This window comes from Halictus rubicundus, chromosome 1 (assembly GCF_050948215.1).
Source record: "Halictus rubicundus isolate RS-2024b chromosome 1, iyHalRubi1_principal, whole genome shotgun sequence".
NCBI lineage: Eukaryota > Metazoa > Arthropoda > Insecta > Hymenoptera > Halictidae > Halictus > Halictus rubicundus.
This window is the reverse complement of record NC_135149.1, coordinates 10,633,547-10,655,963: the sequence shown is the minus strand read 5'-3', so window position 1 is coordinate 10,655,963 and position 22,417 is coordinate 10,633,547. Positions and strand designations below refer to the sequence as shown.

Sequence of the window (22,417 nt, the reverse complement as noted above, 5' to 3'; positions counted from 1 at the left end):
ACCCGTTTTTCTCTCTCCTGGGAAAGCAAAAAAAAGAAGAAGAAAAAACCATAACCGGGGTTTTCCCAGTTTGAAAATTCGCCTCGAAATTGGCTGCCGGATCGACATTCGGGGCTCGTGTAAATCCGTGAAACCATAACGGACCGGGGAACGCGAACTCCGTTCAAGTTTCGTTGCCAGTTGAAACTCTGGCAAACGGTTTCTAACTACACGAACGAGAAACGCTGCTCGTAGAGACGCCCCGAAGGCGAAATCCAGAAGGAAAACCATCCGGATGCGGCTGCCCGAAGATTTTCGCTCCTGACATGCTCCGGATTTTGATTCCCAATGAACCGAACCGATTTATCCCCTCCACTGTGCCTCAAACATTCCAAAAAAGGTACACATCCGAATTTGGTCGCGAGCCAGACTGTCGCTCTTTCGACTCTTATTCCCATTAACAATCTGCTGAATTTTTTCTTATAACCAGACTGCGGATCTTTATGCAAAATGAAAATTCTCTGCATCAATTGGACGCTGCAACCAAGTAGAAATTTCCTTATTTCCCTAACGACTTCAACAATTTAAAAACGATACATCCACATTTTCGAATTCTTTTAACCTTCCTAGTCTTTCAAATTCCACCTACTCGTTTTCGTCACGAATGCATAAAATCCACGGTCTACTTCCAATCGATCGTATTCAATTTGCTTACAAGTCACACCTACGTTCAAGTTCGACTGCTCTGCTTGTAATTTATCCAATAAACGAAACTTGTTCTCCGGTGTCAGCATTTAGCTGTGTTCCTTAGCTGTATTCCGATTCACCGTGATTCAAGTCCGATACGACACAACAAAATATGTGTCTCATTACCAGAGAATGTTTCACTCAATGACGAAGTTGCACGGAGTGTACGCAATGGAGCTGCGCTTGCGTGGTACTTTTTTCTTGTTTTCGGTATATCGACGTAATTTAGTCATTAAAACTCGGTGCGTATCGTGCCGACCCGGTGAAAAGGGTCAATTAAATCGGCGCGGTAGTAAAAATCGCGGCACCCGGGGGCCGCCATTAGACTATTTAGACCAACTTTGTTCAACGCATCGCGCGACGGGGATTCATTTCGCCCAGACGAACTCGCTGAATCGAATCAGTCCGACGACAGATTGCACCGAGCTGGAATAACAACGGAGCCCAGCAGAGCCCTGGAGAAGACAGAGAGAGGGAAGGAGGGAGAGAGAAAGGTTCGTGTAGGGCGGTTTAATTCGACGCGCAAATCCGAGAAACGATATCCGAGGAACGACTTCATTTCCGCGGTGTTTTCTTTGAATCCCGGCTGCGTCCCAGGGTTCAAACGACGCCGGGAAGTCGCTGAGCCGTGCGATCGTAGAGACCCGAAGATTTTTTCCAATTTCGAACTTCACAGGAAGTCTCCGTTTCCCCATTTACCCGCCGGTGGGAGTTAGAATACGCTTCCACGGAAACTTTGCATCGGTAATATCCCGATCTTTGCTGCTTTAACTTTCATTGACTTTGTCCCCGAACAGTAATTCAACGCGCGGGAACCTTTTCCGACAGGTGCCGTGACGGCTGATCTTTTCCTGGGAGATTCTATCAGTCTCGAAACAAATTAATCAAAGTTGCCGGGTCAGCTCTTGATTGGCACAGTTTTACCATCTCAATTTCAAGTTCGATTCGTTCATTATATTCTGTCTTCGACGACTTCGGTTATCTTCGACGATGGCACATTTGCAATACAGGTTTTCCAGTCGAGATACGCCATTTTGCAGATCGTATTCACTTTTTTGCAAACCAAACTCGTGCGCTTGCAAATCAGATTCACCGTTTTGAAATTCAAAGTTTTATTGGATGTAACAATGGCAGGATGTGGAACGCTTATTCAACAGTACACTGTATGCATAGTTTCGCCTATAATCGGGCTTCTGTCGTTGCTTGGGGCAATTTCGAGAACACATCGATGTATATGATCGTTAGGACAATCGGACGGGGGTAATCGTTGCAAGAGATCGACAAGCACAGTCGGTGCACGATATAAGAAACATTTCGGAGCTTTTCGCATATTCCGAGGTATTACAGCGAGCATAGAATGACGAATAAAAGATCAGGAATTAATTCGCTGTGGGAATGCTATAGCGGAGGGTAGTGTACGTCCCATTCCGCAACGGAGACAATGACCGAGGGGGTGTCAAACGTGCAGAATGGACCACTGGAGAAGGAACCAGTCTTCCGGAAACTCGTCTCGCAGACCGACCGTCCGAGGAGAGTTCTTGGCTGGCAGGAAGAGGACGGGGAGTCGGAAAGTCACAGCGGAATAGAGGAAAGAGGAAAGAGGGATGAGAGACATGGGAGACGAGGAGAGAGAGAGAGGGAGAAGCGGAGAAGTGACCCAGGCGCCGGCAGTTACTTACGCTTAGGACAATTTACCTTAATTAATTAACCGGCGTTGCGACGGGGCGCTAATTTATGCTCATGAAATGATTCACTGCGCTTCGCCTGTCTCCGTTCCTTCCCGGACCTCTCTTCTCCTCCTCGCGGCACCGCGGCGGCACGAGACGAGAAACGAAAATTTTCGGGCCGAGGATATCTCGGAGACAGACGGATGAGCCGCTCTAATTAGAAGTCGTCCGGAACGTTTCGGATTCGCAGTGCCGGTCACCGGCCGCGCCCCATTTTGCAATCTTCTCCGCGGCGGGAGCGCTTAAACGACTCCCGGACTGTCCGGGACTTGATTGTGTAGGAATAAAATACTCGCTGCGGGCGAATGGCTGCGTCGTCGGCTACGTTGTTGTCGCACGAGAGGACCGTTTACTTGTTGCTCGTTTCGATGCGTGTTAATTTTCTTCCCGCCCCCCTCTTTCCTCTCCATCTCCCTCCGCTCCTTCTGTTTCTCTCTCCGTCGTTTCCGGAGGAATTGGATCCAACCAGTCGGCGAAACGACACACGAAATTAATCGCGACACGCGCGGGTACGTTCCTCTCCGATGCTAGAACGGATCGGGAAACTGAGTCGCGTTTATTTTGTCCTGGAGGATCCGATGAGATGCTACGAAAGACGTGCCACCACATCCCGTTCCTGCACTGGGCATCACTGAAATGCACCTGCAAAATTTTCGGTCACTCGAAAATAAATTACACTCCAATCGAAAGAGTCCCAGGAAAATAAATATTAATAGCCAGCCTACTGATTTTATCCATTTAGACAGAGAAACTAGCAGGTGCGACTTAAAGCCGCAGGGAAATTAAAAGGAACTAAGCATACCACCGTATTAGTGTGAGTTTAGTAAAAACATTAAAGGAAGGAAGATATTTCTGCCTGGTTCCTGGTTCTTACAAACAATTTTTACTTTGTAGGAAGATACGCGATTTATTAATGCTGCTAGTTTATTATAGAAACTTGCTGAAAGAATGAAGATGGTATTTAATGAGTGTCCCACGAATAATAATAGCTGAATATCAATCTTCGCATTCGCAATTACAGTAGAACCTCGCCCGTTGCATGAAACGGGGCCGAAAATGCGTGCTAAAATCGAGGTTCTACTGTAATTTCAAATATGGAGATTGAATTACTTAGATTCTGGTGGATCTAATTGAATCTAACTACCTTTCCCTATTCATGAAACACTGGTTAAACAGATTATACGTTTTGCATCTATCAAATAAACAGTTTAAAACATGTTTTGTATTTTTTCTCAAAGTTATGCTTACAATATGTAAAGAGGAAGGTTCAAAGAATATTTTACCATACTTCTTTTACATAATTGATCGAAAGAAACATTGTAAACAAGGAAAAACTGAAAAGTGTATCAACGTAGCCCTGGGTTTCCCAACTTACAAAGTAGTAGACGACCAATTTCTTTAATGAACATCAGAGCGCAGTTTTAGGGGTGCAAAGCTCCCAGAAAACGGAAAAATGGGATAGTAGCACTTCGGTAACGATTCGTATCGTGTAACCAGCGGCCGAAACGAGTCGGCCGTGGATTTATAGCGGGAGCTGTTCCGGAACGGAGAATTTTATCTCGCGGCCTGTTGATCGAACGTATGGTGGAATTCGGGTTCGAAGGAGAAACACAGCGTGAATTAATTCCGACGTGGGTGGTTGTGCGACGACGACGGCGACGACGTAGGCGCGGAGTCGGACGGTGTATAAATCTTCGACTGTTGGTTCGTAATAGAGCTTATATTTTATGAAATGTTCTGGGAAAGTTTCTGTCAAAGAGTCAATGAAAAATGGAAAACGCCGGTTCGTAAATGGAACGGTCGGGAACGCGAATAAATCCGAGTTCCCTGAATATTTCATCGGTTTACGGGATTTTCTTCGACGCTCACACGCGATGCTGTATTAAATTCAACGGTTTATTCTACGCGCTGTTTCGTGACGCGTTACACGAGCGAGCTGGCAGACTTGGACCTACGATTAATATTCGACACCCGTGAATGTTTTATTACACCGTTCGTTCGTTCGTTTGTTCACCCGTTCAGCCCCACCCCCTCCCCCCTCTGCCGCATTGTTTCTGTTGTACAATGATGCCGTTCCGTCGACGGAGAGCAGTATTAAAAAGTTGCTGACGCGACGACTGGACCGCGGGCACAGAAGCTCGGTGATAAGTTATCCGAATTAGTCGTCGCTCGGAATTCCCGTAGCAGAATTTTCGGCGCGGCCACGATTTTATTAAACAAACCGATGCGGCCGACGAACAGGATCCTTTTGACGGATCCACGGAGTTCTGCCTCCCGTTTAATGCGCCGACCTCTCTAATTATCCGGATTCGCAGAGCCGAGCAAATTGTACGCGCGTGAAATCATCCCTTAGGCCTGGAGCGGAAGAGCCGCGTTTTGTTGCCGCGTTTCGGCGCTACAATCAGACGCAAGAGGACAGGCTAATTAGACTGTTTTGTCGAGAGTTAAACGCGCGAATGTATAATTACACGGCGTTTTCCCTGTTTTTAAAACGTATGAAAACCGACGGAAATGCTTTCAACCTTTCAACCATTCGCAGACGTCCACTTTCGCTAGTTTTGCAGGTAGATTGAATCTATCTAGTATATATTTTCCACGTGGAAGGATTACGAAACGAGAAAATTAAAGTGAGAGTTAACTGATGAGGAAGAAATGTATTTAATGAAGATCAGTTTTTCTTTCGACGACCTACAAAGGGTCTTCGCGAAAGGAGCACTTTATAAACGAACCTCCACCATCTGCCCTGTGATTGAATATACGCAATTAACACACCGCACTAATTGTAATTCCGATCAGCATCGAAATCCTTTAATTCCCGACCAGCGGGGAGGAAAAGCCCTTTGCCACGGACAAGTAGAAAGAAAAGGGAACAGTCCTAGGCGACTTGACCTTGATCCATGCTAACACAGATCACACTGAGATCGCAGACACTGTTTCACTTGACAAATAGTGTTGCCTAACATAACAATAAACTGTTCAAAGAATCCCTTGCCGTAAGTGTCCGGTTAGGAGAACTCCCCCAATGTTACATTTATCGTCGCGAGGCAACGGCGAAAACGGTGTCAAACAGTCGCGAGTTCCGCTGTCGTCGAAACGGGCTCTTAGAATCCTTTTTTCTCGCTTTGCTGAGCGAGCACGTAACGAGTAGATTCGAGGCGAGAGAGCGAGCGGGTCTCGCGAAACAGTTTCGCGCACGGGGCCTCTCAAGTTTTCGCTCGGCGAGAGTGAACGAGAGCGGGCGCGCGTGTCGCGACAAGGGATAAATAGTACAATTAAACGGGGTCGAACGGCAGCGCGTTTGTTCCGTCGCGTTAATTTGCGTCAGGACGACGTGCTCGACGGTATTCGTCGGAAAGAAAGCAAAACGGAGAGAACGAAAAAAAGACAAGTTCGCGGTGGGAGGAATGAAACGGTAAAACTGGCGGAAACTGTGCGTGCGTGCGTGCGTACGTGCGTGCAGCCGATTTAAGGGAGAAGAGGTTGCAGGTTCAAAGCCCTGGGTCAGAGCACCGTGTAACGTTAATTGCTTCCCCGTTCTGACGGTAGCTCAACGTTCAACCGTGCCCACTTTTCGAATGAAATTTCTTGAAATGCTAAATTAACTCACTCGATCGAAATTGCGTTGACAGGTGGTGATAGTATGAATCCAATGCGGCAAACAACTTATTCGCCTGCTATTTAAACGTTCCCCTAAGCGGTACTCCGCCGTATTTAATTTTCTATGGAAACAAGTTTTTTCACGGAGAAATTAAATATGTAACGAGGGGGGGAGAAGTTTTCACCGAACTAATTTCCCTAAACCGACATGGATAAGGGCTCGCCGGTGTGTCCACGGCGTTACATTATTTACGTATAAATAGTTCTGGCCGCATCGCGTCGTCTCTTGTCGCAAGTCAGTTTTTTGAATTTTAAACGACCCGGTCCCTCTCCACACCGCCCACCGAACTTTCCCTGAGAAATTATTTAACTTGTAGATTCGCCGCTTTGCATTCTCTCCCCGAGAATTCGCTCCTTCCGCGTGGGGAATTAATTACATCGCGGCAACGAGCATTTGCCCGCGAAAGATCGCATTTTTATTTTTAATTAGATCGTTTCGCCTCGCCGAGTCTCTCGCTGGGTTCATCTCTCTGTATGTATACTCCGCGGAATAGAGGCCGATGAAGATCAGCGGTGGCGGCGTGTAATGGACGCGTTGTTTGAAGAAGTCGCGTGTCAAAAGGCTCTGTGCACGGTTGCCGCGATTATTTGTGCAGTTAGCGGTGTACGCTGCTTCAGATCAGTGTTCTCGTTTGAGAACGACCCGGCCGAGTTTGGACGCGACTGTTTACGCCGACGAGGCCAGATGTTCGGTGAACGGGACTGCCTCGAACATGGCACTCGCCTCGAAAAACCAATTAATATCAGACCGTTCCTGCCGGCGTGTGAACGCTGCTTACTGTCCAACATTCTGCCGGACGACAAGGGGGACAGCATCCCAATAGTACCGTGAGGAAACGTGCGTAGAATTTTAATTGTAGCGGCATGTTGTTACGGCGAGCCGAGACTCCAGCTTGAAACGCGTTCATTAGATTAGTTGAACGCTTCGCTAAACATTTTACGAATTTGCGGCCTCGTTCCGAGGATATCGAGCAATTTTTAATTCGATTTCAGCCACCGGTTAGCGCCGTTTTAATTGAAAATATCCTGGCTTTGGAAGCACTTAGTATTTAAAGCAACTCGTTTTAATCTTTATAAAATTTATGTAGAATACAGTTTTTTGAAAAATATTTTACACGTATTTTTGTTTATTTTCAATGATCCGTATCTGGGGATCGAACACAGCCCTCACAATTGGGACTCCCAAAATTAGGACCCCCACAACCAGGACCGTCAACATCTGGTGTCTCAAAATTGGGATCCTAAAAAGGTGGTTCTCAAAATTGGAGGCCTCAAATTTGGAAGGTGTCTAAAGTTGGGGGCCTCAAAGGTGGGAGATCTCTAAAATTGGGAGCCTCAAAGGTGGGAGATCTCTAAAATTGGGAGCCTCAAAATTGGGACTACTCCAAAATTGGGGCCCTCTAAATTGGGGGCCCCAAAACCCATTTTAGTAAATATCCCAATTTTTTAAATATATATACTTTACGGTTCTACTCTCAAACATTCGGCTCCCCCACTAACTAATACATTAGCCAGATCTGAACGAGAGAGATAGAGAGAAAGAGCTGGTGAAGTATTACTAGCCCTTCCCTCAGGTAAACTATACCCGTCGAGTGGAGTAGTGGGAGTCGTTTAACCTAGCAGTCAGGGTAGAAACTAAAAGTTGCTCGCGACCACCATATTCGGCAGTCCTGATCTAGGTCACTAGAGTGTGTAGGAAATGTCATGTTAGTCCCTTTTTATATAAGCTCCGTACGTGATCAATGAATTAATCTATAAGAGATACGTACTTCTTAAATACAGTACAAGTGTCTTTCCGCGATCGTTTTATTGAATCCGCGAATTCGATTCTGATATGATAGGTCACTTGTCGCGGGACGAATTTAATAAAGTTCTAAATGATTACCGGTGGCCGAACGCTTATCACGGACGAGATTAAAACGAGTATCATCGTTCGTACTGTAAGGCGAGTTTCTGGTCAGCTCGCGCTTCGATTTAATTAAACCGGCACGTCGCCCAGTGGAACGCGCGTCGCGAACGATTTAATTCGATTGTATCTTTTAATTGCGCCGCGCGACACAAAGAAGAACCCCGGATTGGACTGCTCGGGAAATACGAGCAGCCTCTGCGAACGGGGACGAAGGGTTACGCGGGGATGGAACGAGGCGCGGGGAGAGACCGTCGGCTGAGGAAAAAATTGTCGTCCGTGTTCCCTCTGACACAGATTTAACGGAAGTACTTATGCAGCCGAGCACATTTGGAATTGCTGAAGCTGTACGGGGACACGTCCGTGTGCCGACCGTGAGCAGACTTTTATGGCAGCACGTGCGTGTCATAAAGCGAGTGTTTCCTCGAAAAAACATGGAAACGAAGACAGACATGCGGTCTTATTTCGAAAATAAATTCGTCCCTCACGACACACTACGCAGTAGTCGATTTTTCTAAAAAACAAAAAGTGCGTCCGAAAATCAGCATGATCTGAAAATTCAATATATTCGTAAATAATAAAATCGTATAGACTTAAGGAAAGAACTTCGAATAGGCAAGCGAAAGAAGAAGCGCTCCGCCAGGAAGCAACGGTAACGCGGTATTTAAGTTTCGAACAATGGAAAGGTAAAGCGAACGACGTCGTCGTTAGGCGAGACAATTTCTCAAGGAACAAAGCGGCGCACCGCGGGTGCTTTTTAAGCAAAAATTCAATTTCACGGTCGGCCGCGTGACTAAATCGTCAAAATTGTAACAAAGCGACGGCGTTACAACGCCGAGGATCCGCGATAGAGCGTCGCCGAGCGGAGTTGACGTTCCTGTAATGGAACATGGCGGCTGGAATTTAATTACGCTTTACAAATCCTTCGCCCGGTTGTCGCGGACAATTACGAGGTAATTGTTAATACGACTTGCAATTTGCTCTACGGGCACGACGACGATTTAAATTCCCTAACCCCTCCCTCCCTGTGCCTCTCATGCTTCATTTGTTTCCTCGTGTTCGTGTTTCGGCGCAAGGTCCGCCGCACGTCGCGTCGCGAGAATTCTCCCGATAAAACATAGTTATCGGCTCTATTTTCAGGAGTGGAGCCTCCACGGTATTGTTTTGCGGCTCGGAAAACGTTTATGCGCCGACCGATCGAACCTTTCGACTAGACAGCAAACCGATCCCGGCAGCCAGCTCTCGAATTGCTGGCCCGTGACTCGTTAACGCGTCCAATCGAACTCACGGGATCGAGCGCGATGTTGATTAAAATTTTCTACATTAATTATCGACCGATAGATTGGAACGCGGAAACCACTTAATTGATGCTGAATGGAATTTCGATGATTGCGCCATATGGATTAAGCGATTTCGTGTCGTCGAGCTCGAACAAAAATGTGGGAACTTTCCGTCCCTCGTCGTGCCAACGAAACTATTCGAAACCGACCAGATCAATTTATGGAAGTTCATAAGAGACGTGATTAAGAAGATACAGACTGCACGAGTCAGGCAAACTATTCCCCTCACTGAAAACTTCGTATGAAATTCGTATGATGCCAGGACCATTGGAAGAAACTATTGCAAGAGGGCGATGGCTAAGTGGAAACAGACTGTCAGAGTCAGACAAGGACAAGCTCCGCTAAAACCTTTACAATACAAATCAGAACCTTTGCGACACGCCGAAGCAACGAGAACAAAGTAGAACCAGACTGTAAAAGTCAGACAAGCTATAGACGCCGCTAAAACTTTCGTAAAAGCCATTGCTCGAAACAGAAACGATTGCGAAAGTCCATTGAAAGAAAACAATAGGGGCTAAGTAGATACAGACTGCACGGGTCAAACAATCTACCCGCTCCACTAAAAATTACAAATTCAATTCTTCGAGACCAAAGGCCACTGTGAGAAGCTTATTTATTCGTGGAGTCAGTCTTTCTATTTTGATAAGAAATTTTCTTGGCCCGCGCACGGAATTTCCACGATCGATCAGGCTCGAAATCGATACACGGCGCTCGCCAAAGGTCTCCCCTCCTCTCCCGCTTTGTTATTGTTACGTAAAGCGACTTCTGTCCAGAAAAACTCTTTTGTCGTTCTAAAATTGACGCGGAGGTGAAAGGAATTTTTAGGAGACGGCGCCGGGCGTCGCCGAGGCGGCGTCCGCCGACGATTTGTGGCGAAAGTTTGGCAAAATTGAGACCGCCGCGGGCTTGATGAGCGTATCGTGATTTATGCGGTTCATTTCTCAGGTGGGATCGTCAGAGTTCATATCGAAGGAACAAATGCGGGGAACTTTCCGCGGTTTCCGCGCCAAAGAATCGCGTCGTCGGTGCAATCTATCCCGTCGTCGTCGTGGTCGTCGGCGATAGTAGGCTATATCGTCGGATTTATTCGCGTCTCGCTGGCGATTTCGATTCACAGCGTTCGAATAATGATTTATATTACGGCGCAGCGGACGATGAAATTCTGCACCGCATTGCATACTCTAAATACTCGGCCCGCGAGTCGTTGTTCGGTCGATGAAAATCTAAAAAAATAATTTGGCTACACTGTCGACGGAAGCAGTTTCACTTTTCGCTAATAAAGGTCTCCGCGCGTATTTTATCGCCGAAAACGGGTCCAATGAAACGAACTTGAACGAGCCATTGGCGAACTTTATGAGCGCACGCATATTGGCTCGCCCGACGATCTGAAATTTCCCCAGCGGAAAAAATATTAAAATTCGGCCGAAGCCGCCACAGGCGCCGGTAACGAGCATCAATTTTCGTATAATATTACGCTATCGAGCATTATTGACCCAGGGTCGCCTGGAACCGCCACAAATAATTTTTATCGAGCGGAAGTGGCTGAAATTGAGACGGACGCAACTGTGCCCACTGGGGCAGCTATCGCAAAGAGCTGGACAAAATTCAATAATAACATACGACAAACACATTATTAATTACAGTCAGAATAACCGTAGGAATTGTTCGAAACGTAGAATCTAATTGTGGTATTACTGATTTGCTAGGATGGGACACTGGCTTCATAAAACTACCCTTAAGGGGTGTTCTTTCTTGTTTTACTTGAATTTTTCTGTAACTAGCCCAAGCAAAATTTTTCTTTCACGAGTATACGTAAACATCGAAGAGGCTAACAAACGCGACCGGATAAAATATCGTTAAGCCCCGTGTCCAATTTAGTGTATCTCAATTTGCCATAAGCTTCCGGAGAGACCCGATTTCGCCTTGATACGACGACAGGAAAACTTCCGACCGAGTTTCATCTATTTTATGGCGGCGGCCCACTGCGCGCCGAGTGGAATTTCGTTCGGAAATACGAAACCCGTAGTTAGGCGTGGCTCGGGCCTCGCGATCGTGTAGGAATCGAAAGATCCTAGTGAGAGAGAGAGAGAGAGAGAGAGAGAGAGAGAGAGATATGGCGATCGAATAATACGAACCGGAGAAAATCGTGACAGGCAGCGAGGCGCAGATGCCCAAATACACCAACAGCAACACAGTCCAACCGTGACGCAGCTCCTGGCACCGGTCCAGCATTTTCTCGCACGGTGGGCCACCGATTCTTGGCCCGCTCATCGTGCCTCATAGTTTTCGTCCGGGGCCACGTAAACGCGAGCGTAACACGCGCGCGGATCAACGGGGAAACTTTAATAACGCCTCCTCCGTGGCGCTTCCTTCTTCCTTCCTGTCTTCCTTCCTTCCTTCCGGTCGTTCCCGCTAGCTTCTCGCCGTAACACGGGATTCCGTGACCGCGGATCAAGCGCGAAGGAACTCACCGCCGTTGAAATTCCACTGTTGAACACGAAAATTCCGGCTGGCGAACGCTCGGACGACGCGCTGGCTCATCGGAGACACTGGGAAAAGCGCCGGCACACTTCGCGAGACGATGCTTCCGCGCCAAGAGCGAAGTTTTTCCGCTCCAACAGCAAAGCGAAGGAGAGAAAGAAAGAGGGGGAGAGAGAGAGAGAGAGAAAGAGAGAGAAAGCTTTCACGCTCCTTTCTCTCGCAGTGTAGTTTATTTATCGCGGCCCGATGTAGTTTGTTCGCCGGAGAACGATGGCAGATAAGCGGAAAGTCCTGGATAAGAAAGGACGGGACGGCGCGCCGATACACGCGTGACCTTTCTAGACCTCGCCTGGCAGAAGGGCCGAGCGATAAGACCTCATTTACCTAAGGTCGCTCCAAGGGATACAGCCCCGAGAACTTCTCTTGCACTGGCTCTTGTGCCCGCCCCGATACTCCCAGCTCTCCGGATGAACCGACGACGCTCACGCTCTCTTCTTCTCTGCTATGCTGCTGCCCCGGAGCAATAGTTTTTAACTGCATTTTTATCTGTTAATAACGCGATCCGGTTATGCGAGCGGTAACGGCGCCGCATCGCGATATCTCGGCCAGATAGAGCTGCCCCACTATCGGGATCCGACGAGAGGCCCTGAAAAATGGCGATCGTTCGGCTCGGACGTTCACAGGGAATTTCAATGGTGCACGGGAACGTCGGCTGCGGAACGGTTTAACAGTTTCGCGAGAAAAAACGTGTACAGAGAGTGATCCACGGGAGCACTTTTTTTCCGGGGGCGATTCGAGGAGAACGATGGAGGAAAAAGATGAACGGCTCTAACGGAGGCGATATTTTGCGGATCCTTTCCTGTTTCGAATGCCTCGCACACGAAGCCTAAATACTGCGTTACAATTATTTCTTGTGAAGGTGTTCGACAATTCGGGAAGAGTGTTTGAGGAAACCGATGGACGGCTCCAACAGGAGAATATTTTCCGGATCGCACCCTTCTTCATTTTGAAACGTCTCACAAACGAGTCTTTGAACAGAGCGAGCCTAACACCGGGTAGCAAACATTTACGAAAGCCTGCTGTCGTTCTGAACGTTCACGTTAACTCCAGCGTCATCGCGAATTCCACTATTTTACTTTCATCTGCAACAAACGTAGCGGAGTTAATTGAATCTAAACTTGTTTTATTGAAATCAAATAACCGGAGGTAGAACGAGCTCTGCGAATGTTTTCAGAGCGACATGACTCGCACGATTCGTTGGGAATGTTGAATCTACAACGAGGAAAAAGCGAGTTGCGAAAGCTCCTCGCCGAAAAGTAATGTCCCGAATGAAACACCCACGTTACTCGCCCCCATCAAGCATAATTCCAATGACAATCGAGTTCGAAAGTGCCTGTGTACGTATACAGAATGCACGGTAATAACGTAACTCGCGGGACAACTCAGTTACCGAGAGTTAAACACAATCACCGTGTGATTTAACATTCCGAGGCTAAGAACCGTTCATTTGTCCAACGCGACCCGGCAAATAATCATAATTCCCGTTGGACCCGAGTTTCGAACGCCATCTTGCCGCCGCAGGCCGAGGAGCTGCTCGCTGGTGGATCCGAAGAATTAATTAACCAGACGATGTAATCAGCCCCTCGGATCCATTTTAATCCGAGTTCCTGCGCGTCGATTGGCCTGCCACGCGAAATGAATGTACGAGGACTCGACAGTCAGGCGCGAATCGATTAATTTACGAGTTATCCGGGACACCCGTAGCCCTAAATTAGGCCCTTCTTCAATCTTATGAACCGCTGTTTTTTTTAGTAACCGATTTCTTTGAAGTACGCGTACGTTGGATACTATCTAGTCGAGGCAGACGTGCGCGGACAGCGCGATCAACTCGGGAGAAAAATTGAATAGCGAGCTTTAAAAATATGAAAAAATTGAAAGTTGAAATTGCTTGCGTTAGGCGAATTCAGAGAGGGAACCGTCGATTTTTGCGCGGACTTTCCGATTCGAGCGACGAGCTCGCAAATGGACAAACTGCCTCCCGGAACCATTCGCAAATAACTGTTTTCAGTGCAATTTTGTTTTCCCGGCCGGAAATGGCGCGTGACCTTCGACGCGCTCGATCATTGTACCTGGGAGCGCTCCTAATGCGGCTGGTTACCGGAAGAACGGCCGCGGTATTTTCGAAAAAGCCTGGCGTTTTTACGAGTGCCCGACGAACGGCGGAAAATTGCCCGGTAAAGATTTAACGTTCCGCAGAGGGGAACGGGGGATGGGAAAAGGTCCGCGGGGACGGGGTTGTTGTCGCTGTCGGCACAATTTTTCGTCCAATTTTCTATAAATAGAGACATTCCGCTCTCTCTCTCTCTCTCTCTCTTTCTCTCTCTCTCGGCGGTAACCGTGCCCCAATCGTTCCGGCTGAATAAATGAACAACGCCGGACAGGTTAACGTCGGGAACGAGAGGCTAAACTCGCGGGGAAATTCGATTTACTATCGAGCCGCGTGCTATTCCCCCGGTGGTTTACGTTTGTCTTTATATTTCTTTCAGAGTGTCATCTGAAAAATTACGCTGCGCCAGCGGTTGTCATAGCAGCCAACCGGGGGATCAATTTTTCAGAAGGTCGTCTCGGAACGGGAGAGGGGGGTCTCTAGTATTGTTCCTAGAACAATGACGTCGCTGATGCCAGCGAATACTAGCAAGGTGTTATTAATTAACGAGCTTGTTAAGCCTCGCCAGCCGCACCGAAGGACGCGAACAAATTGCGTTTTCTCGTAATTGTTTATACAGCGATCTGACGGCACAAGTCGCGAGGAGATGAATCTGCGTGATAAATAAGTCGGACAGAAAGAATATTTTTTCGTTTATAGTTCAATTTTCGAGAAAATCGAATTTTGAAATTCGGTTATTAGATAGGGAGTCGACTACCCGACTATCAATTCTACTTCCTGTAAATGGTAGAACATGAGAACATGCGGACCTTCGAAATCTTCAAATAAAAAATATTATTCTTTCTTTTCGATTGATTTTTTCGTGTGTAGATTCATACCGGTCAGTCATCCGTGACATTCTGTAGAATTTATTAGCTGTTATCCGGAATACTTTGTCTAGAAAGTTCGGCGTTTCGGCTTGCGATGAAAACTTTATTTTATATTCTCGAAGAAGATTGCTTTCTTGCAGCGTTCAAAACGTCAATATATTCTACGTCTGTTTCCCTTTAAAACTCTTTTCCCGAATGATGCACGCTGTCTCGACCGATACAAAGGAAGAATCCAGAGAAGCGATGTCGGGAGAATGTTCCTCGGAAGCCAGTACGTCTCGAGAACGCTGTAGAAAACCACGATTGCGCTGTTTGGAGTAGAACAGAGAATATTCGCGACAGCGAATGACAATAATTATTTCCAGGACAAAAACGGAACGAATCGGAGTCTCCTATATCAAAAGTTATTTCACCAGTGAAAAAAAAATCGTAAAATGGCGACAAAATGACGAAACCAGAAAACATTTTTCGATTGAAAATTTTTAAATGCTTAGCGTACAATAACGTCATTTTAAAACATTTCAGAAATCCTGGCATTATCTGCTCCCACTGAACGAGTTTCCCATTAGTGAATAACAAGTGAACTGATGAAAAATAATCCGATTGAAAATCGAAATATTGAAAGCATGCTACTGTGAATTGTAGACAGCTTTATAAACTTTACATAAATAAATGAAAAGTTTCATTCTTCTGAAAAGTGTTGAAATTAAACTTGTTTGAAACATGAAACAATTTCTGATTTGTCCTTTATATTCTCCAACAAAATATGGTCACCGTTACATGGCGGAGTTTATGCATTTACGACAAAAATGGGTGAATGCAATTTCAAAAAAATAAAAAGATTACAAGAATTGAAGAGTATCAATAGATTTCTTACGGCTCAATCAAACCACTAAAGCGAGATATAAATTCCAGTTTGGTTCCTACGTCTTGCAATTGACACAACCAATTTTTATTTTTCAATTTTTATATTTATTTTTATTTTTACTTTTCAACGTAATCTAATCATGTCCAGAGATGGGGTGGAATATGTTACAAGGGTTTCCATGTGCACGCGGCTTTTTTATCGCCCACGCTCCTCGGGAACCAGGTTGCTAAGTGGCCCAGCATAGTTTCGGTGTCGAGCGAGAGCGGCGTCATGACGCGTCAGCTCGCGAGATAAAATGCGTGCCTCGATCCTTTATCATCTTTCCGTCGGTTTTATTACGCGTCGATAACGTCGTCCTTAAAGCGGGAATCGTGTCGCGGCCAATGACGACCGCGGTGCCACGGTTGCTGGTACGTTCGAACGAATCGTAACACTGTCTCACGGAGCCAGCGATATCGATTCGGGAATCGCTCGTGAACGCTTCGGGCAAAAATCGGGCGCCGGGCGTGTAACGTGGAAAATTTAAAATCCTGCGGACGTTTCTCGCCGTGGTATGGCTCTCGCGCGGCCTTGGCCGAAAAAGCGAGAAGTCGAGAGTGACGCGAAGGTGTCGTTGGGACGGCGACGCGGATTAAAATTTAGGCGATACCAGAGTTCACCGTCGTCGCGACATTAGTCTCCCGTTCGACTTTTTTCCCCTCGGCGGCGCACGGCTCGTGTAAACGTTGGAATTTTACTTCGCCCGACTCCTGAAAATTTCGTTAGTCCCAGCGTGGTCGTAGCTCGCGCGTCATACGCCGCCGCGAGAATACACGACCTGCCCCGAGACCAACAAACACCGGCGCACGAACACCTCACATGGATTTACGTGTTTCTCAGCTTTACGCTCCGCTGGCGCACCTGTGCGACGCATAACTCCCTCCCCGCTCTCCCATCTTCGAATATCGTCAACCGCGGGCTCGTACGTTCGAAATGCAACCCTAAATTTCGATAGCGATGCCCTAGCTGTTTTTCCGCGTTGCTGAAATTTTTCCTCGAAAACCGCGCTGGAAACGTTTTGTTTGATGTATACTTTTAACATTGCTTAGCAGCAGAGGTCATTAGTAGAATTTTTAACTAATCGATCTTTCCTTCTTGTAGAAGTTGAATATTAACAATTTTCTCTCTCACCAATATTGTGCAACTAACAGTCAAACTATACTAGGCAGGTCAGACGCTGAGTGTGTTTAAACGATAGATACAAAAATTTACTATTTTTCTATCTAGCGTTTATAGACCGTCAGCGTCTGACCTGCCCAGCATAACTTGACTCTCCAAAACTCCGGTATCTTGGGGGCAGTGCCCGCGACTTCGTAGATCAGAGAGAATTAATGCAGGACTCGTAACTGTTCCGCGCGAACACCAGTTTGTTATATAATTAATAAATTATCGCCGAAAAGAAAGTGTCAGGAGCTCAACAATCTCCGGTTCCCGGTTCTATTTGGTTCCTTTGTATTCCTTTAAACGGAATTGCAAACTGATTTTTTAAGCCGGTGTGACAAACATCAATAAATACCTATCGCGCGGCAAATATTTGGTATAAATATTTCCCGGGCAAAATATTGACCAGAGTCTCCCGGACCTGTTCAAAGAATCGGACAGTTCAGACGCATTGTCGAAAAACATACACAGGTGCAAGGGATGAAAGCGACGGATAGAAACCGTCGACAAAGACCGCGCGCGTTTTAAACCGCGTCAAATATCGGTGTATTCAAATACCTGCCGCCCAAAGACACGAGAACTCGAGCCGATGCGTATCTCGCGCAAAGTGGAACAGTTTTAAATAACACCTCGCTACATTGAACAGCCGCAATTAAACGAGAGTCGAAAGCGACACACGCCCACGCCTCGCGTGCCTGCCATTGAAACGACCCGATGGAAATAAACGACGTTCCATGGAAGCAACGTTGAAAAACCAACTCGAGGAACTGCCGGGGCTCCCTTTCTCGCGAAACACGGCATCCGTTCGAGCAGCGGCTCGTCACGAGCTGTCAAATCTCGCAAGATCTGCTCGCCCGCCGGCCGCCTATTTATACCCGTATTATGGTTGACACGGTGCCGGTTGCACGCACGTGCATCCTTGTCCCGTACTCTCCTCTTGAACTCCGGAAAAGAGCGAGAAAGAAAGTAAGCAGGCCGAAAGCAAAGCTATCTGTCCGAGCGTACACATAATTACCAAAGTTAATTAGGGCCTCGGAGATGAAAGAGAGCAAGAACGAGAGGACGCCGACGAACGGCTACATTTAAGGATGTATTAGCGAGCGGAAGGAGACCGGGTCGACGTTAAAACGCTGGTAAACGCGGGCTCGAGACCCGCGTCACGAAAAATCAGAGGGTTCCTACCCCTCGCAACCCACCCTACAACACGGTGTGTACTTTAAACCACCCGGGAAAAATGATGCCGCGTGGGTGGAAGGCTCCTTTGATGCCGCGGAAACTTGTTGAATAGAGCATTACCGTCGAGCGAAAAGTCAATTTTTCTTGATCAATCGGGTCACAGACTCGAGCCCCACCTATGCTTTTGATACGTTTATGGTGCGGCAAGAAACGGTCAGTGTAACAATGACTGAGAAGCGTGGAAATACTGAATCCTGGAAATAGTGAATTAATACCTAAGAAATATCTAAGAAAAGTACAATATTTTTGGGCAGTCTTTTTGATCGACTTGAATGTGCCCATAGTCAATATTAACCCTAGAACGATTAAGAAGAGACTCCTCGAATTCACCGACAGGAGAAGGTTGAAAGAACATTATTTCTGTTACTGCCAAAAAGTGGTGAGTAATCGAATTTAATGTTTCAACCATTTCTCAAGTCAGTCCGATCCTTTCTCCAAAAGCGTGTGAAACGTCCAATTTCCCCTGAACTCGAGCGCCACTCGAGGCCATCGCTAATTCCCAGGGTTTGAATAAAAGCTGCCCCTTCCCGGTGTTATTCCTCGTTGGCCCAGTTAAAAAAAACACGATTTTCCGGAACATTCGCGCGCGGATTCATTAAAGGACTGATTAAAAAGTCATCGGGTTCGAATTTTTTGAAGAACGGGAACAATTGAATCCGCGCTCGCGGCGGATGCAAGCGGAATCATTAATGTCGCGTAGCTTTCGATCGAATTACACGCGCGCGATATTGTGCGAAATAACGCGCACAGTGGAAACGGAGAAACTGCGTGTCCGGCGAAGTCGCGTTTTGCGGTGTTCGTGTAAAAATCAAGCGAAGATCGGGCGTAGACGGAACGTCCGTTCGAGCATGAAAATTTCACTTTTACCGGTGGCTTGCAATTTTTTATTTCGAGGTAAACGCGTGTCTGCTCAAAGGACGACTGTTGCACGGCGCGGCATCACCCTCTCGCGCCCCTTGCCGGACCTAGCCGTCGTTTAGCCCCGTCTGCACCCTCGCCGCACCCTGAATCAGTTCGTCATTCCTCTATTCCGGCTGCGATCCCCACCCACTCGAGAGCGCCGGTGCACTCCTGCAATTGGTTTTTCGTGTTCGTAGCACTCCCGGTGTCCTCGAAATCCAAATTTCACGTTTTTTTCATTCTGGCCTCGGTGTCCCGTGGAAAGCTGAGCCCTCGCGTCATCCGACAGAACGGAAGTCCCTTTCGCGCGATATCCGTCGGATATCGCGACCCTTTTATTTTTTTACGCTCTTTTTTCACCATCGAGACAGGGAGAGAGAGAAAAAAAAAGAGAGAGCAGAAATGGAATTAAACCGTTCCGCTGCCGATGTGTCGCGATATAGAAATCGAGCGGTGGAGAGGGTTGCGGGGATGATAGGGTGAGTTGAAAAATCAAAGGAACACGAAGAGATAGAAGCCGGAGCAGCGAAAGGCTCGGGTCTTCATTGGGATCCGTGTCACGTTCGACTTCGCTTGTCTACCTTCGCGCGGCCGGGGTTGCACTTCGAGTCACTCGATTCGCATAAACGGCACTCATCACCGCGATCGATCACTGGTTGCCCGGGGTACACTCGACGGATAAGATCGTTTCACCGTGGGTTTCTGCGCGCGTGTGCCTCGCGCAACGCGGAACGGATAAACGATCGATGGATCGGCGCGTTCGATCACTGGAGGCGTCGCGAAGCGCGTGGTACCGGCATGGGCGTGCAAGACGCACTAAATCCTGGTGGCACGTCCGCGGCCAGCGGCCCCTCTAACAATAAACTTAGGTGAGAGACGAGAGACGAGCACGAGCACGCAGACAGCCGACCGCACGCGTGACAAAGCGGCGTGCGTCCGTCCGCGTTCGTGCCTGCTTGCGTGCGTGCGTGCGTGCGTGCGAGCCAAATTGCGTGAGCCGGTGTGCGTGTGCCACGATAGCGGGTGCGTGAACCAACGCGGGACGAACCACTCGTGGCAAAGCACGACGGGGATCCCACAGGATCGCGTCTGTGGGAGTGTCTCCGACTCGTTCGTGTGCGCTCGAAGCCGTATGCCGATCATCCTCGCTCGTTTATTGGGCATTAAGCGCGGCGGTGTTGCTCGTGAAAACGATCTCCGCTCTTCGATGAGCCACAAGGACCGTGCCCGACCCCTCCCGGACTCGCTTGCGATCGCCTAAGTCCGGAGGAAATTGCCGAAGCCTTTTCGACCAACACGGGAAATTAGAGAAAGCGCTGAGATTACACGAATTTAATGACAAATTTAGTTATTTATCGCGTTATTTCGCACCAGGTATACAGGGTGTCCCAAAATTACATCAACTACGTGAAAGGGGTGGTTCCTCAGGTCATTTAAAGCGACATTTTCCTTTAGAAAATGTCCGCCTCGGCTTTGTGAAAGAGTTATTAACGAAAAACACGGACCAATCAGAGCGCTACCACGTCGTGCGATGGCGGGGAGAGTCCGGCTCGGCAGCAGGATCCGCTGAGCGGAAGCGTTGGTGTTGCGCCGCGATGAATAAGAGAAGGAGCGGAATTGGATTTATAATAATTAGAGCTTACTTTTTCAGACATAAATGCAGTTTCTGCTTCGATATGTGCGTCACTGGGCCATTCAGAGACGAACTGCACAGCCGACTTCAGGTGTACGGCAACGCCGAAAACTAAGAGGGACGTACGGTCAGGTCAACGAACTGCATACCAGGTGGTGGACAGTAGGTATACGACAACCTAAGGGATGTGCGGTCAAGTCAACGACTCTGACTTTCACTTTCGCTTTCTTATCGATAAATTAATCGTTACGTCGTTACGAAAACGACGGGACGGTCGTAAGGAGGGACCGCTGTAAGACTAGAATTTATATCAATCACATGTTTTGGTTTACCTGCAGCGCTTGGTACGCAGAGTCGATGGGTAACTGTTCGAAAACGTCGTCTGTCCGTTTTCCCAGCAAGAGGTGGAAATGCTAGGTCCGCGAGGCTGTTGTCTTATACCTCCCTTAAGAAACTTTCTAAAAGAAGGATGAACGATGTTTTCGTACAGTTACCCATCAGCTCTGCGTACCAATCTGCAGGTAAACTGAAACATGTGATTGCCATAAATTCTAGTCTTACACCGGTCCCACTCGTGCCCTTTCTTTCGTCTGACCATCCCGTCGCACAAGAACGAGATGGATATTTGATTCTTACTTTAATCACTTCAACAAGTTGAATATAATAAGTTGATGTTTTTTCACCCCGTGTAATACAAAGATTGGAAATGGATTCCCTTTAGAGTTTGTTGCCACCACCCGTAATTTATTAGCCCCGTAAGAACGAGACGCTCCGTGCACAAGAAAATCCAATACAGAGCCTGCACTCCTGAATTTTGACATTTTTACTTCCACTCTATACAAAGGATTAATATCGGGAAAATTGAAATGAAATGTTGACACAAAGGACATTTATGTGCGCAAGCCTTTGTATCAAAAACAGATATATCTTCCACCGGGCACAAAGAATTTCGCGTTTTTTCGCTCCGCTCGACAATTAATATTTTCGTTTCCTGAAATTTACTTGCTATAGAATGTGCTAGCGAGTCGGACAGAATCGTTGCGGTTTTCGAGGATGGTCGATCATGAGGAGAGCTCATGGGGGCGACAGGGAATTCGGTTCCACGTCCGTGACTTTCGCACGCGGACTGCGTGCCCGTATTCTGTTTCTCGGGCTCGGTTTTATTTCCGTCATCTGGTTTCTTCAGCTGTTGCGAATTTGCCATTGTAACGATGCGACGGCATGATAGTTCTCGGGATTTCGGCGCCAGGAAAGCGCAAGAGAATTCGCAGGGTCTATTCGCCGTTGTATTTCGGATGATTTTGCGCGGCTCGCCCCGGCGTCGGCGCGTGGGCGTTCTATAAATGGCTTCTATATCAATTCGCGGCTCGATTCAACAATCCCCGTTCCCCCCTTTCTCAAACATCCGTCGCGTAATAATTACCAGCTCGGATATTTCCGCGGCCCTCTGCTGTTCCATCGCAATTTCTCGTTGCTCGGCGCAACAAGAGAACGCCGCGGATTTTTATAAAAAATGCCTCCCGTCGCGCGTCGTTTCGAGGGAAGTACGTAATCTCGCACCACGTAGCGTAATTACATTCAACAAACGTGACGAAGGATTTAACAACGCTGACGTTATTATATAATGTTCACCTTGGTCGTGTTCCAGCCGCGTTCATTTGGAAAGTTATTTCGCCCGCGCGCCTAACGAAGTGACCATTCTTCGTA

The 22,417-nt window shown here is 47.5% G+C and overlaps 1 protein-coding gene across 3 annotated transcripts in view; it reads right to left on the bottom strand.

The window, feature by feature from the left end:
- The window catches only part of LOC143354045 (zwei Ig domain protein zig-8), a 141,437-nt gene extending 121,548 nt beyond the window's left edge, over window positions 1–19,889 (bottom strand). For 2 of the 3 annotated variants that reach the window (XM_076787742.1, XM_076787761.1), the window contains exons 1-2: window positions 19,659–19,889; window positions 11,492–12,483 (exon numbers count right to left, since the gene is read on the bottom strand). In XM_076787742.1, the coding sequence (XP_076643857.1) occupies window positions 11,492–11,627 (136 nt within the window). In that variant the 5' untranslated portion in view covers window positions 11,628–12,483; window positions 19,659–19,889. Of the gene's footprint in view, window positions 1–11,491; window positions 12,630–19,658 lie in introns of those variants that run through there. The other variant, XM_076787752.1, reaches the window with a different exon arrangement.
- Window positions 19,890–22,417: the final 2,528 nt, after the last annotated feature.